At 37.1% G+C, this 15674-nt stretch overlaps 1 protein-coding gene across 1 annotated transcript; it reads left to right on the top strand.

Moving 5' to 3' along the window:
• Positions 1-56: 56 nt before the first annotated feature.
• atg9b (autophagy related 9B) lies at positions 57-13833 on the top strand. Its single transcript, XM_055152172.1, is given in 15 exon segments — positions 57-758; positions 912-957; positions 1069-1131; positions 1626-1796; positions 3689-3830; positions 4643-5391; positions 5734-5887; positions 6191-6370; positions 7267-7515; positions 8490-8696; positions 8698-8729; positions 8807-8900; positions 9007-9097; positions 9625-9780; positions 10615-13833. Coding segments are annotated over 14 exon segments (2427 nt in total). The 5' UTR covers positions 57-649; the 3' UTR covers positions 9765-9780; positions 10615-13833.
• The last annotated feature ends 1841 nt before the right edge of the window (positions 13834-15674 follow it).

Below are 15674 nucleotides of genomic sequence, written 5' to 3'. Positions count from 1 at the left end.
TAAAAAACTACAAACGCGTAAAGGAAGTGACGCATAACTGAACCGGAAAATACGTTATCTATGTTTTGTTGACATTTGTTTGTGTAAGACAAAAACAGTGGACTCGCATTGGAGGATGGTGTATTTTTGGACACTGCTTGACCTCGACAGAGCCTGAACAGAGATACCGCAACAATTTCCAAACAGCTGTGTAAATTCTGCCTAATCTGACCAAGAATGGACTGCGGGCTACGCTAAAATGTCACTAAGCTAGGCAGATGGACAGAGCAAGTGGCGAACAAAACAAAACCGTGTCACCCTGACTACATGAGAGGCTGAATCATCCCCTGCATAGCCACCTCCAGCATCGCACAGTACAGAGGATCGACTGTTTTAACGCATATATTTGGATCGGCTACAATAATCGTTCTGTTAGCATCGTAACAATTTCAAGGTGTCCAGTGTTATTACGCTGTTATTGTTGTGTATCTCCGCAAGACTAGCATGCTAGCAGTGAGCTAACGTTAGCCTTAGCTGCCCTAATATGAACTGCTACATTTACAAGTCACCCTGCGACAAAATGTAGCAGATGTTTTATAATAAACTAACACAAGGCAGTGTTCATTAACAGTAGATTTAATTAAGCGTTGGCCCCAAGAATGTAAGGAAAATGGCAAACTTTGAAGAGTATCAGGAGTATCAGAGAATAGAGGATTTTGAGGAGGACTCCCCACCAGGAGAGGAAGACTTGCTGCTACACGTGCCTGAAGGCCTCAAAGGTAATAGCATATAATAGTATAATAACTTTTATATCCATCAACCTACCAGTTGTAATATTGATTTCAGTTTTTATATATTAGTTGCATTTTGTGATCTTAATGTGTTCTGCGTAAACTGTCAGCTGACTCATTGTGTGATTGTGCATTTTTCAGACTCATGGCACCACATCAAGAACCTGGACAACTTCTTCACAAGAATATCCTTTACAGTTTTATAATTTATACCTTTTCTTTTACATTATTAATTGCTAGATTTCAACTTAAGCGTATATATTCTTGTTGATGTCTTCCTTAACCACTTTATCTACATCTATCATTTCCATCAAAAGAATGGATTTGCTTGCATGATGCTGACCGAGTTTTTTGAGCTTGTGTGAGTATACTATTATGTTTTTGATTAAGGGCATTTCTGTTTCTATTTTTATTTCCATCCTGCACTACTTAGTTAGTTCCTAGGTGCTTGTTTACAACCACTTTTATTACTTGGGAAATGTGTATGTAGACCTTGTTGTTTTTGTAGTAGAGAACACTGCTCCAGGGCAGACCTCCACTTGAACAAGCTCAACAAGATGATTTGGATTGTTCTTGTGACCCCAACAACTCTTATATTACCTTTGTTAAAAATTTCATGGTATATGTGGATTGTGACTGCTCTCAATTGAACCCCGCTGAATCATGTTGTGCATCTGTATATATCAATGCACTACAATATATAGCCTGCTATGGATCACTTTTCCCCTTGGCCTTCCATTTGGGAATGATTAATAGTACATTGTCCTACTTGTTTGTTATTGCTCATGATATGCAGTTTCCAATGAATCTGTTCTTCTCTGTGATGTTAATACTGTTTTTTTCTGACCCATATAGTCAATTTCTGTTCGTTGTCACATTCACAACTTTCCTTGTCAACTGCGTGGAGTATGACGTCCTATTCGCTAACCGGCCCGTCAATCACACCGAACCAGGGCACAACCCCATGGACCGCAACAAAGTCACTCTCCCTGATGCCATCCTACCCAGCCAGCAGTGCACCCAGAGGTACATACACTCAAGATATTCTTATTAACTACTTAGAACAGGGACTGCATCCATAATTAGACTTTTGAGCCAGTTCAAAGCTTTGTTATCATTCCAGGCTATTAAAGAAGCTATTCCACAGACAGTTTTCTGTCTCTATTGTAGCTGTCTTAATATTCTGTAATCACCAGTCTCTATCTCCTATGGGATATCAGACTGCAGCGCTAACATTCTCAGGCTGTAAAAATGGGACAGTGGCCTATTAGTCTATATCCTTGGGCCATTTTGTTCAGCCTATAAAATAAGACATGCCAAGTCAGATAGCATCAATGGTTCAAATGAAAAGAGTTCTTCTTTCAGTAATGTATGCATAGCCAATGCTTGACAAAAATATCAATCCATATATTATTTACTAAGAAATTGCATGAGAGCTTTTAGAAGGGATGTACATTGACATTGGGAGATTGTGTGTTTGGAACATAACCATCATCACTGTATCATGTTCTCAGGCACTAGTGTGGGAATCGTCTTTTTTGTCTGTAAATTAGAAACAAGAAAATAATAATTCTCTAAATAATAACTTGAAGATTATCTGTATTGCAAGATAATCCTCTTTACACGTGCAAGTTTAAATGTACCTGTTTTTTTTTTTAAATATAAAAAATTTAAATATTTCATTGAAAAGTGTTTACTGTGCTCCATATACATATTGCTCACTTAGCTCATGTATTCCTAGCATCCTAATTAATTATTGCGATAAATTTTTAAGTGTTTTTCACATCTTTCAGAAACCAGTAGAGTATATTGTCATGCTAAAGCAACTGGCATGCTATCAGAACTCTTTCTGTTTTGCTGAAAATAAAACCCTCTATAATTAGATGCAGAAAGCAGACATTGCTCTCAAAATACATTTGACATTTGTATTGTGTGATGTGAACTTTATGTCATTGAACAGAGCATTAGTTAGAGATGAGGTCTGGACACTGTATTTTCCCATTACCAGTATCTTTGCGATGCTCTGCACTCTCTGGTTGCATATAGGCTTCAGTTTTGATGGGTTGTTTATTTCTTATTCAGTGCTGTTGCTCTTGATTGCAACATTCCGACAACTTATAGTTATGCACAGGAAGGAATTTAAGTGCTATGTGTCCAGGCTAACTTCAGGGAACAGAGACGTGTAACAGATATCTCTGCTGAGGTAAAACTGTCACGGCGGTAAACTGTGGTGACTGCACTGGCCAGCAAGCTGACACTTCACCAACTGAAAGAACATATTCTCCCTGTCCTTGTTTCATATTTTTTATTTTTTTATTTTTGCAAAACACTCAATTTGTTATACGTTTATTTCATTATTAATTATTTTTTATTGTAAACATCATCTTCCACAATCTGGCAAGGTCAACATAACTTTTCTCCATTATGTTTATTTATGCAATTATGGTTTGCCTAAAATAGTATTGTAATTATTATGATCATGTGAGTTACTAGTGTGGTTTACATACTCAATTAGGTCAGTGTTGGGACATAGGCAGAGTACTTGGAAGCTTTTTAATTATAGGATAAAAGGAAGCAAGCAGACTAGATTGCCCAATAATATGTGATCTCTAAATCAGTGCAGGAAGTTAAGATACAGAGTTGAAAAAGTATTTTGAGAAACACTAGTCTGAGGGTTGTGATACAAAACAATTGCCCCTCCATATTGATCAGTCATGATTATCTATTTTATTTTGTATTATTACAACGTGTGTGTCTGTGTCACCATCCTTTATTCTTTAAATATGAAGTCACAACTCTTCACTCATGACAAAGCCACTGTGGGGCTGTGGTCATATTATGGGGCTACCACATACTGTTTGTCTCTTTATTGCATCATCATTCACCTCCACAAACCACAATCTTCTGTTTGTCTCCAGGATTCAAGAAAACAGCTGGATAATATTTCTTCTCATCATGGCAGCCACTTTCTGGATTTATCGACTCATCAAAGTATTTTGTAATATCCTGAGCTACTGGGAGATAAGACAGTTCTATATCAAGGCACTGAAAATCAGAATGGTAAGAAACTGTCAAAGGCATTTTTAACCTTTCATTCATTACTGTTTGGGTCATATCTGATCTGTTTTGATAAAATATTTGATCTTAGATATTCCATGAAAAACAACTATGAATATATACCACAAACACACCTCTAACAAAAAATAATGAGAAGGTGTCAAATTAGGGCTGAGCAAAATATCATAATCCAGTCATAAATGCAATTTGAGTTGGTGCAATTATCAAATCATAAAGGCTCAATGTTCTCAGCAAAGAACAAAATATTCTGTCTTTCTGTAGAGAAATTTTGTCTTGCCTGTTGTTGTTTAGACCACTGCAAACATGTTCTGAAGTTCATGGGGTTCATGTTTTAGTTCATGTTTCAGTCTTCTTTCAAATGGGAATGCTTTTGAAGTTGTTTACAATGTGCACACAGAACAGGTTTCTACTTTTTTTTTTTTTTACATATGTTGCAAAGGTAATCGCAATTTCACTACTTTTCAGAAAGAAATTGCAATTAGATTCTCTTTTTCCAAAACTGTGCATTGTCCAAGTCTTGTTTTATTTATCAAATGTCTAAAAAAATTGAATATTCATGTATGCTGTCCAAATCTATATTTTCAAATTACTGTTCAAATGTTTACATATTTTTGCTAAAACTATATATAATGTCTTCAGATGTAAACTTTAGTAAGAGGAAATTTTGTCAGACATGAATTGCTTCTTGAACAGCCAAAAGTTGTATAAATCTTTGCATAAATTTCCAGGTTTGCTTGTGTCAGGGTACATTGGGTGTGTTGTAACGTGTTTTTGCTCCGTTCTCATTCCCTCAGGATGAACTATGCAACTTCACCTGGCAGGAGGTTCAGGACCGCCTCATTAGCCTGCAGCGGGAACACCAGATGTGCATCCACAAGAAGGAGCTGACTGAACTCGACATCTACCACCGCATCCTCCGCTTTAAGAACTACATGGTGGCTATGATCAACAAGTCCCTGCTGCCCGTGCAATTACAACTCCCCCTGCTTGGCAATGTTGTGTTCCTCACCCAGGGCCTCAAGTACAACTTTGAACTCATCCTATTCTGGGGTCCCGGCTCGCTTTTCCAAAACAAGTGGAACCTCCATCCTAAATACAAGCGTGGTGGAAACAGGCTAGAACTTGCGCAGCAGTTGAGTCGAGTCATCCTTCTGATTGGATTGGCCAATCTGCTTCTCTGTCCGTTTATTCTGGTGTGGCAGGTCCTCTACGCATTCTTTAGCTACACAGAAATCATCAGAAGAGAACCGGGGAGTCTTGGAGCAAGACGCTGGTCGCTGTATGGCCGTTTGTACCTCAGACATTTTAATGAACTGGACCACGAGCTGCACGGGAGACTGGGGCGAGGGTACAAAGCCACGTCTAAATATATGAACTCCTTCACCTCGCCCTTGCTCACCGTCCTGGCCAAAAACGTAGCTTTCTTCTCCGGCTCGGTGCTGGCCGTGCTCATCGCCCTCACGGTGTACGATGAGGACGTGCTGACGGTGCAGCACATTCTGACCGCTATAACTGTGCTGGGCGTGGTTATCACCATAACTAGGTAAGAACGAGAGTACTGATGAGAACCACTGATTTAGAGCAACATAATCAGGGAAAAAAAATAATTTCTTTAATTTTAGTAAGTAAAAATGGCTTTGGCGTCTGTATTTATTTGCTTGAGAAGTGTGGAAAAGCACAAGAGTCTATAAATTAAGCTTATCAGGAAAATCACGATAGAAGATTACTTTTAGTTTTCATCCCAACACACTTTCTTACAAGGCTTTGATGGAGAAAGATATTGAAAATATTCAAATTTTCAACCCTCAAAAGCGCCCCTCTGTGCTGCCTGTGGCTGCTGTTGGAAGTGTTCAATGTCATCTCTATTGTCCCTGTCTGGTGCCAGGTCCTTCATCCCAGATGAGCATATGGTGTGGTGCCCTGAGCAGCTGTTGCAGTGTGTGCTGGCACACATTCACTACATGCCCGACCACTGGAGAGGCAATGCTAACAAGAGCGAGACCCGGGACGAGGTGGCACAGCTGTTCCAATACAAAGCGGTAAGCTCACCACTGATTGGCAACGGGAATTACACCTGAGACATGGCAACAGGCTGAAAAGAGCAGAATTAGTGGAGGATTTGGGGAAAACAGAGTCATTCTTTTTCATTACAATGTTTACTGCAGAATTGCTGTCAGTCTTTAGTGGGAATGGTATGCTCATATCTTGTTAGCAATAATCCATCTTTCCGCTGCAAAATGAACAATCCAATAAACACACCAATTAGAGGTTGAAAAATTACAGCATGACAATAATGTTTGCCATAATAGAAGCCTTTTATCAAAGATCCCTGTCCAATTCAGGTGTTCATCCTGGAGGAGCTGCTCAGTCCCATCGTAACACCCTTCATTCTGATTTTCCACCTGCGGAACAAATCTCTGGAGATCATCGACTTCTTCAGGAACTTCACGGTGGAGGTGGTGGGGGTCGGAGACATCTGCTCCTTTGCACAGATGGACATCCGTCGCCATGGAAACCCAACGGTAAACACTGTCTGCTTTATGTGTGGAGCTCAACTATTAATCTATCAATACCTATGACTATTTTTAGTAAAAGTTAGCATTATGAAATGTTCTTTTTTACTTCTGTCCTTCTGTCTTCTATACTCCCTATGTGTCATATTTCAGTAACCTTAATAATGATTTAAACATGTATAAATAATGCAAATTTTATGCAGTGGTTGCGCCATTGTATGCTCTACATTAACCATGACTGCCCTTGAGCTTGCCCTAGCTTAAACTCTGTATGAATGCTGATCATGGTCACACAAAATTTTGTGTTAAGATCACTGTGAGAAGAAACACCACAATTTAAAGATGATTCACAATTACTGACATTACCACTGTCTAGTAAATTTCCATTGCCCGAAGTGTCCTTAGATATGTAATCAAACTTTCTGAATGATACAGGAAAATTATTGCACCATGAACAGATGGATAAAAGAGCTCTTTAAGTTTAAGAGTATCCATGGGTTTCAAATGATGAAAAATTAGGACCGTTACCATAACAAGTAACAATTTAAAGCAAATTATTCTATCAGTTGAACCATGAACAGTCCTCTAAACTTGGCTATAAATGCGAAGTTGAAACCCATGAATAGATTGAGTAGAAATTTTGCAATTCAAATCCTCACAGATTTTAATTTTTTTGTTTGTTTGATATTACGATTATATTACAGTTATAGTACAACATAACATATTATTAATGAATCAGATAATCCTGAATGTATTTGCTGTTTATGTATTCATATGTTCCAGTTTCCTCTTATATGGTGCCATTTTGAGAATAGTTGACCATTCCATAGAAATAATATTCTGTTTTAAATTGTTAATCGCGATCTAACTTGTCATCATTCTGATTCCCATGTATTTTCTTGCAGTGGATGTCCGAGGGCCAGACAGAGGCCTCCATTTACCAGCAGGCGGAGAACGGCAAAACAGAGCTGTCCCTGATGCACTTCACCATAAAGAACCCGCGCTGGCAGCCCCCTCAGGAGAGTTCAGTGTTCATCAGCCATCTGAAGGAGAAGGTCCACCACGACGCTCTGAGCGGCCCCAGCACACAGCAGCTTCTGTCCGAGGCTCCACTCTGCACCTCCCTGCAGTCCAATGACTCCGGGGTCACAGGGGTAAGAAATGTCTTTAGAAAGCTACTTGAACTGTTTGTATGTAGTACTTTGAATAATATGGATCGCCAGTCCTATTTCAGTGTGAATCTCGCAAACAAATAGACCAGCATAAGCAATATAGGGGTTGCCAGTATTGTCAAAATTTCATATTTCTCATCGCTTCTTAACCTTTGGCTCAAATTAAATAGATTTTTGGATCAGGGAGACACATCAGTCTGGGATTGAAGTGTCTCTGGGAGCGAATGAGGAAAAGAAGAAATATTTTTCTCTGTATATATTTTGACAGTAACATATTAAAATATTTCTAAATTAAAGGTCTTGGTTGAGGTTCAAGTTTTGTAGAATAAGTAAATGGACTGTAAAATTACCCACAAGAGTTCAGATAAATGACTCTTAATTAAACAAAAAAAAACATTGTTATATTGCCCCTTCCAGTACAAATGAGTATGAATTGCATAAGACCACCAAAAACATGTTTGCCATTTTATCTTTGTCCAGTGCAAATATGATTTAGTGAGTGGGTCAGCCTTATTTTCTTACCTCATGATAAAAATTGGCACACACATTTTTTATCATGAGTGTCTTAAATCTTGCCCATACTGCCTTTTATTAATAGAATGAACTTGGTTCTATTAGGTTTGTGCAGTCAAAATGAAGGAAGCAAATAATGAAACCCTTACATTACATTATAAAACATTATATTGGTTTTAAGGAAGCAATGTACTGCAAATGTATTTATTTATAATTATTCTGATGCTTTATTTTCATGCATGCCTTTTTATTTTATCCTAGTTAATATTTTACCTTTTATTATTCATTGTTTTATGCTGCACCATATTGGCAAAACACATTACTAGTTTTAGAATTTTGTTAACTGACAATGGCAATTAAACCTTTTCTGATTTTTCAATTAAACCTTTTCTGAGCTCTTTACTTCATTGTTTATCTTGTTTATCATTTCTCTTCTGTTGTAGCCTGATAACCTCCTGGCCAGTGTGTTGGCTCACCCCATGTTGACAGCATCTGGACTTCAGGGCCGTGAGCACCGCTTCATTCCCCCAAGCACCGCTGCCTCAGCTGCTGCAAGTGTCCTGGCCTCGCTGTCCACCTCGCAGCTCCACGGACACACCGGCAGGGGGCGCCCCCACGGCCTCCTGCCCACCTCCATCCACCCCGAGCACCATGTATCACAGCGCTCACACTAACAATGACAGGTATGCAAATGTCATCTGGTAGTGTATTTTTTGAAGATCATCTTATAAGGTAAATTACTGACAATATTTTCTTTCAGTATGACAACGAGTGACTGCCGCACGAGAAGCAACGCTCTGCAGTCGGAGTTTGCCTCAGCGGAGATGAGCCTCCATGCCATATACATGCATGAGGTAATTTACTAGAATTTTTTTTAGAATTCAGGCACCAGTGTTTTTTATGATAAAATTTGACCAGTAAATATTCTTCAAATGGTTAAATCATGTGTCATTTATCCAGCTCCACCAGCAGACCTCTAACCCTCAGAGAGTTTCAGGACACTGGCAGAACCCAGTGCCAATGAGAGATCTTCATCCTCACCATCACTCTGGTATTTAAGTCTTAACTAACTAGTTTTAACTTTTCTATGCTAAAATGCACTGATTGTATTATATGAAGTAGTGATGGTGGTATCCTTTCATCCATGGGTTTCAGAAATCTCAATGATGCAAAATTAGTTCCATTACCATAACAATGATCAATTTTAACCTATTAAATGGTGAAAGGTCCTAAAATTGCTTCCTATAACTGGAACCTGAGATTTAACTCTTGTAGTCAAATGTGTTTACTGATTAACCATAGATATAAAGAATTATAACTATTGGTGGATAAAGCTGTAACAAGATGAGCTATAAGGCACTCACACATATACAGCCTAACAACCTATTGACAAAACAATGTACCAAATGATTTCTTATGATTTATCTTTTGAAATATGACAAGAAAGATTTCACCAAAAATATTTTAAAAAAAAGTAGCACATACCTTCTCATAAAACCAAACCAGGAGCTTGTCACACCCCTGGGTACTTCCAGCATCTCATAATATTCCAGTCTAAAACTGTGTAATATTTCCCAGGTGGTCTTAGCACCAGCCTGTCCATGCCCGCTCCTGTGCACCTCGGCGGCTGGAGAGAGGAGGATGAGGAGGAAAATGAAGATGATCAAGAGATTAACAGTGGGTCTACTCCTAAACAGGACACTGGGAGTAGCTGCTGACGCCTTATGTCATAAGGTATGCCAACTTCCAAAATCCACTTAAAGATGCACTATGTCATTTTTCTGGTGAGTGGTATTACAATTATTCAGCCTGCATTTGTTCAACTGCAGGTGGTTTTAGTGCGAAAAATACCAAATATACCTAAAAATTCCTAAAACATTTAAATGTGTTTTTTAGGAAATTTGTTTAAATGTGTTAAGTGGATTCACCTCTTTACACACCTGACCTTTAAGTTGACCTAGTGATGTCTCCATGTAGATTAAAGAGACAGTCTGGAATTTTGGACATAGGACCTCATTTCCTAGTTAGAGTGTTAGAGTGTTGGAGACGTGTGGAGACACTTTTAAAAATACTTCATCCAGTCCTTGTATTTGCAGAGGTCGCTGGGTCTAGGCTGGTGCATGTCAATGGCCATGGTTGGCCTGTCACTAAAACAGTCTTACCCACAAAGCACCTAAAACAAATCTATTATAACGCCAGACTGTCGATGTAAATGTCTGTGTCGATAGAATAATTTTAGAAGTAAAACCAACCTTGCATTTGAAGGATTTCTGTCTGAGCACCAGCAGTGAGTTGTACTTCTTGATAAAAAGCTTATACAAGGAGTGGATGAAATATTTTAAAAAGTGTCTCCACACGTCTCTAACACTCCGGCTAACTAGGAAATGAGGTCCTATGTCCAAAAGTGTGGACTGTCTCTTTAAGTTTAATTTCATATTGTGGAACAACCAAGGCAAAGTAATCCCATCTCCATGGAGACAAACAGGTCTCCAACCCTCCACCAGAAAAGTTACTAATAATTTAAACAAATATGATCAGAAATTGAGTCTGTTTTTCTTTCTTTCCTAGTGTTTACATTGTACTTTCTTCAGTGAACATCGTGGCCTTAGAAGATCTTGATTTAGCATGGACCTGTTTTTGGACATCCATCGAAAGCTTGCATTAGGGTGGGCCAGTTACATACTATGATAACCACTGTCTCTCTCTCTCTGCACCTTTTTGCCCCTGCCCTGCCCCAGCTATGGCAGACTATGGCGTCAGGGAAACCATTTTGTCTTCCGTCCTCTCCACCAAAATCATATGCCATATTTCTTGTACAAATTGCGTCAAGTTAAGTGTGAAACAGAAAAGTAAGTCTTGTTGAAAGTTTTAAAATAGAAATCGCAATTAGGTTTTCAAGAAGTGTGTAATTTCTTTCATCTAACCCGCCATCTTTGATAAACTATTTTTACATGTTCAGTCATCATATTTGTAAATACACTTCCACGTCTTACTTCAGCTTTTTATTTCAGTCTGTTGAAAAGTACAGATAAAAAAAACTACATGCATGGGTCAATATCGTACTCGATTTAACATACAAGCTTTGATGCTGCTACTGCAATCAGAATATATTTATTTTAGACAGTATTTGCTAAACTGACAAAAAAAACAAAACTGCTGCGTACCTAAACGTTTGGACACCAATTAATGCAAGATGTTTTTAAAGGTGCAATATGTAACTTTTTGGTAGGTTGTCCGGTACTTGCTTTTTCTCTCGAAGATGTTATTGCTTTGCCTAGAATGTTCCACATTATGTCATTAAACTGATCTCTTAGGCATTTGTTCTATTACAAGTGTTTTTATTGTTGATAAATACCTATCTTGAGCTGGGTCGGCGCTTTACAGATATTACCTGTAACTTGGCCTTGTGGCGTTACCCGCTCGTCTCCATGTTGATAGATACGCTTAATGCACTACTGTGGAATTTTACAGGCACAGCAACAACATCTCTATGGATACAAGCGGTACGACGTAACTTTGACCAGAAAAAAGTTACTTAGTGTACCTTGAAGTGAAAAAAATATAGCCAGCTTCTTGCCTTAACACCAGTTCATCACCTCCTTTGATACCTCATTGGTGGTGGAAAAAAGTCTCTGTACCTCTAATTATTTCATTATGTGTAAATAAGATACGTTTTTTGTAGTGTACAGATTAAGAAGCATCATTGAACACCTTTTTACAGTCAGTTGTACATTTGTATTGATAAATGCTTTTTTTGGAGCCATGCATCAGCTCCTTATAAAAAAAAAAAAGAGAGGAAAAAATGAGAAAGAGAATGAATAATTTCTAAAAAACAGGGTGTGATTGCTTTTACAAATCCTATTAATAGTGTCCCCGCACATGTTTTTGTGTTAGCTTTAGTTTCAAGCTTGGAATTGTTTACAACTATGGTATCTTTCAGTATTTGTTAACAATACCTAGAACAAAAAACATTCTTGCTTCTCTTACCAGCTTTATTTATTATCTATCCCCTAGTTATTTAATTAGACAAGCAGACTATTTATTGGCAAAGTATTTAAATTATATAAATGAAAATATGTACCTCAAAATCTTGAACACGCCACTTTCACCACCCACTTAAAAAAATGTGTTTTCAATTCGTATTCTTTGCATTTAATTATTATGAATAGAAAAGAAAAAAACAATTCAACCACATATCACTGCATGTTAGGTTTTTAAGATTTTTTTTTTTTTAATTAATCCGTAACATAGAATACCTGTTTATTAGAAAAACATTTATATTTATATTTGATTGTTGAATGTTCAATTGTATGCTCCAAATTAACACAACGTCATTATTCTTTTACTGACCCCTTGTGACTGGAGGTGGTATGGTATGTATTGATTTAAATTTCAATCAGTGGTGAAGAATTCTTTCCAAAATTTTCTGGAATTAATTCATCTAACAAACTTACTAACAAATCATTCAAAACAATAGCACGTTACCTAAAGGGACACTTCATTTCATCAAATGTATGACTTAACTTTTATTGTCATTTTGTATAGACCCTTTAAAAGTTAGAAAACATGTATATTGATTCTGAAATGGAGGCAACTAGAGGCAAAGGTGAAGTGGATCATAATGGGATTTCAATGGTGAAATTGGGATTAGTGTCAGAATATAATTTCGTCAACATTTTTAAAAAAATCTGAAGGGGCTTTGGCAAATTATCTAAATCTGTGAGTGATATCAGAGCCCAGTTTAAAGACAATTTTATTTTACTATATTTGTATATGCAATATGAGATTATAATATCTTTTTGTTAGCTAAATCCAGATTTTTAGGTTTACACAATAGGATTTTTAAGATTATGTTTTCTATTAGATAATTTACTACAACAAATCATACTTTTTGTGAGGCTCAGATACAATTTTGTAGCCAGAAACTGTATTTTTTTCCATCCTTGGTAACAGAAAAGCAAAGTTACTGACATTTACACCTTGGGAATTCAAAATCTTTACTTCCTTTTGGTCTATATAAACCATTAACATTTTCATCTGACGTCAGTTGTATTATGGTCTACTTCATTTTGTCTCCATTCTGTAATTTTGAACACTGAGATGACATGGCATTTTAAAGGGTCTACGCAGAATAGCCGATACAATTATGGCATAACCTCTGGAAAATCTATGTTTGTCAATTGTCAAAGTGTTCATTCTTTAAGTGTTGTGATCACTGCTTGTTTGTAAGATACATATAATATTACAAATACAGTGAGTTAACTGTAGACACTGGCTGGTGGAGTTCACATGTCTCTATACACCTCAATGTGATGTTTTATTTAAGCAGTGCCTTCGTATTAAGGATTTGCTCACTTTGAAAAAAAGCCATTTCTCAGCAATTTATTTTCACAACAAGCAGTGGATAATATATGTACATTGTTGGAAGATTTGTAACTCGAGATGGATTTTTGTGTGTTATATCGACATTATACCAGTCAGACATCATTGTGACTGGAAAAGGTGCTACATTTTCAAACTGAATTTTTGATTTTTTGTTTGTTTGTTTGTTTTTGTTACATTGTTTGTTTGTTTGTTTGTCCTTAGATTCCATAAAAAAATAAAAACACTAGCGAAAACAGACATGCCAAAATATGTAGTTTTGGGCACAGCTTTATCAGCGTGTTATCTGTGTGTGAGTAGAGAGCCAAACCTATCTTCTTTGGAGTGTATTTAATCATTTTAAGAGTGGCTGAAATGATGTGATGTTTACTTGAGTTGAGAGAATAAAAAAAAAATCTACTGGAATCTGTGTCTGTGTGATATTTTATGATCTTCTCCTGCTCTCTACTGGCCATTCATGGTAACGCATCAAAAATAAATCTGACATTTACTTTGTGAAAAAGATACCAGCTTAGTTTTAAATTACAAAGGCTGAGGTTATTCTAAAGGCCATGTAAGTTAAAGTATCTCATGTTTATACAAATGTACTGTCTCTGTTAACAGCATGGGAGATGAGGTGTAGCCCCTTAAGCGCCCTGCTTAGGTGTTCCAGACGTGGAATGAGACACACTATAACATAATGAACTGCTAGTAACATTACTTCGTATTAATTAAAAATATGTTGGAGAATTAAATCACCAGTGAGCACTCTTTACATTAACGCAATTTACCTCAATGCATTAATTCTAATACTGTCCCTACAGATATGCTTTAAAACAAAAAAGTGTAACAAAACACAGCCAGTATTATAAAGCTATAATGTAATTTTGTCATATATTTAGCTGTAAAAAAATATTATTCAAAATAGTGTAAATACATTTCTATATGTGCAACATTTAATTTCCCTGTTGTGGGGTAACATAATGGTTTTCTTACTTTATTTGTTAGTTACAGAACAAACCAGGACACAAGTAAAAATGATAACCCACTCAAGTTTGAACAATTAATGTGCTGTTTGCTTAAAGCTGCACTTTTCCTATTTGATGGGGACCACCACTTTCTACATGAAAGATGTCATTGCTTTGTGTGGAATATTCCACATTAAAGAAAAAATGTCATGCTTTGAGACAAGTAGTGAGAAATTTATGTAATTTATGAGCAATAAAAATACCTGTAATTGAATAAATTCAAACTAGATATGTTAAATGCTATATTGTCTAACACTGTTTCTATGAAGACAAGCAGTCTGAAGATTCCACCAGAAAAGTGACATAGTGTACCTTTAAGTTACAAGTGAATTCTTGTTCTAAACATATTTTCAACATAGATACAACTGGAAAGGTGAAAGAAAATAAAGATGCTGCAAACTGTCCATGAGTTTAAGAATGATGAATGAGACAGTAGGACAGTTGTCATAGCGATTAACAATTTAAAACAAAATATTATACCTTCTGAATGGGAAAATGTTCTGAATATTATATAACAGGAGGTTGTAACCTTTGAATTCTTACATACAACAACACATGTTAAAGCAATTATAGTAGTAATTGTTTTAAAACCTGTTGCTATATGTCTATCAACTTTGTAATGTGTCAGTGGAGTTTGGTGAAATGTTCCATTTGTCACTGTACACCTCTGATTCACACTGATGGAAAGCCTGTGCAGGAGCCAGGGGCAGAGTGGAGGCGCAGTACCACTGGATTACCGTGTACTAGAGTTTCTGCAGTTTAAATCAGGGACAGCCGACCTGCTCCTGTCACTCACACACTCTGGGGGAAAGCCCGCTACAGGGACACTGACAAAACACTGCTCTGCTCCAGGTTGAGGCCAGAGGCAGGAACCTGGGTAAGATAGGACTATTAGCCAAATGTAACACAGCACTGGACATTATTGAACAACTGCAAGTTTATGGAGTGGCGCGGTGTCAAGGAAGCTATAATTAAACTATGATATAAAAGATTAAGCCTGTCTATAATGTGATGTCATGTTGTAAACACGGGGAAGAACAGCTGATTCAAACAGCTGGCCAAACCCACAGTGTCAGACCTATTGTACACACCCACTCTAATGCATACATCTCTACATATGGATAGATTTGCCATTTGTTTTTAAAGAACAATAATACCAGTCTTATGTAATACTTGTTTGGAGACTCAATGTCAAAGTGTTAACACATGATTAATTCACTCATACTTGATGATGGTAAA

The sequence above is a fragment of the Boleophthalmus pectinirostris genome, unplaced genomic scaffold (genome assembly GCF_026225935.1).
Source record: "Boleophthalmus pectinirostris isolate CB_2022bp ecotype Guang Dong unplaced genomic scaffold, ASM2622593v1 HiC_scaffold_16, whole genome shotgun sequence".
Classification (NCBI taxonomy): domain Eukaryota; kingdom Metazoa; phylum Chordata; class Actinopteri; order Gobiiformes; family Gobiidae; genus Boleophthalmus; species Boleophthalmus pectinirostris.
Note: the sequence above shows the minus strand (reverse complement) of the source record. Positions and strands in the feature narration are given on the sequence as shown.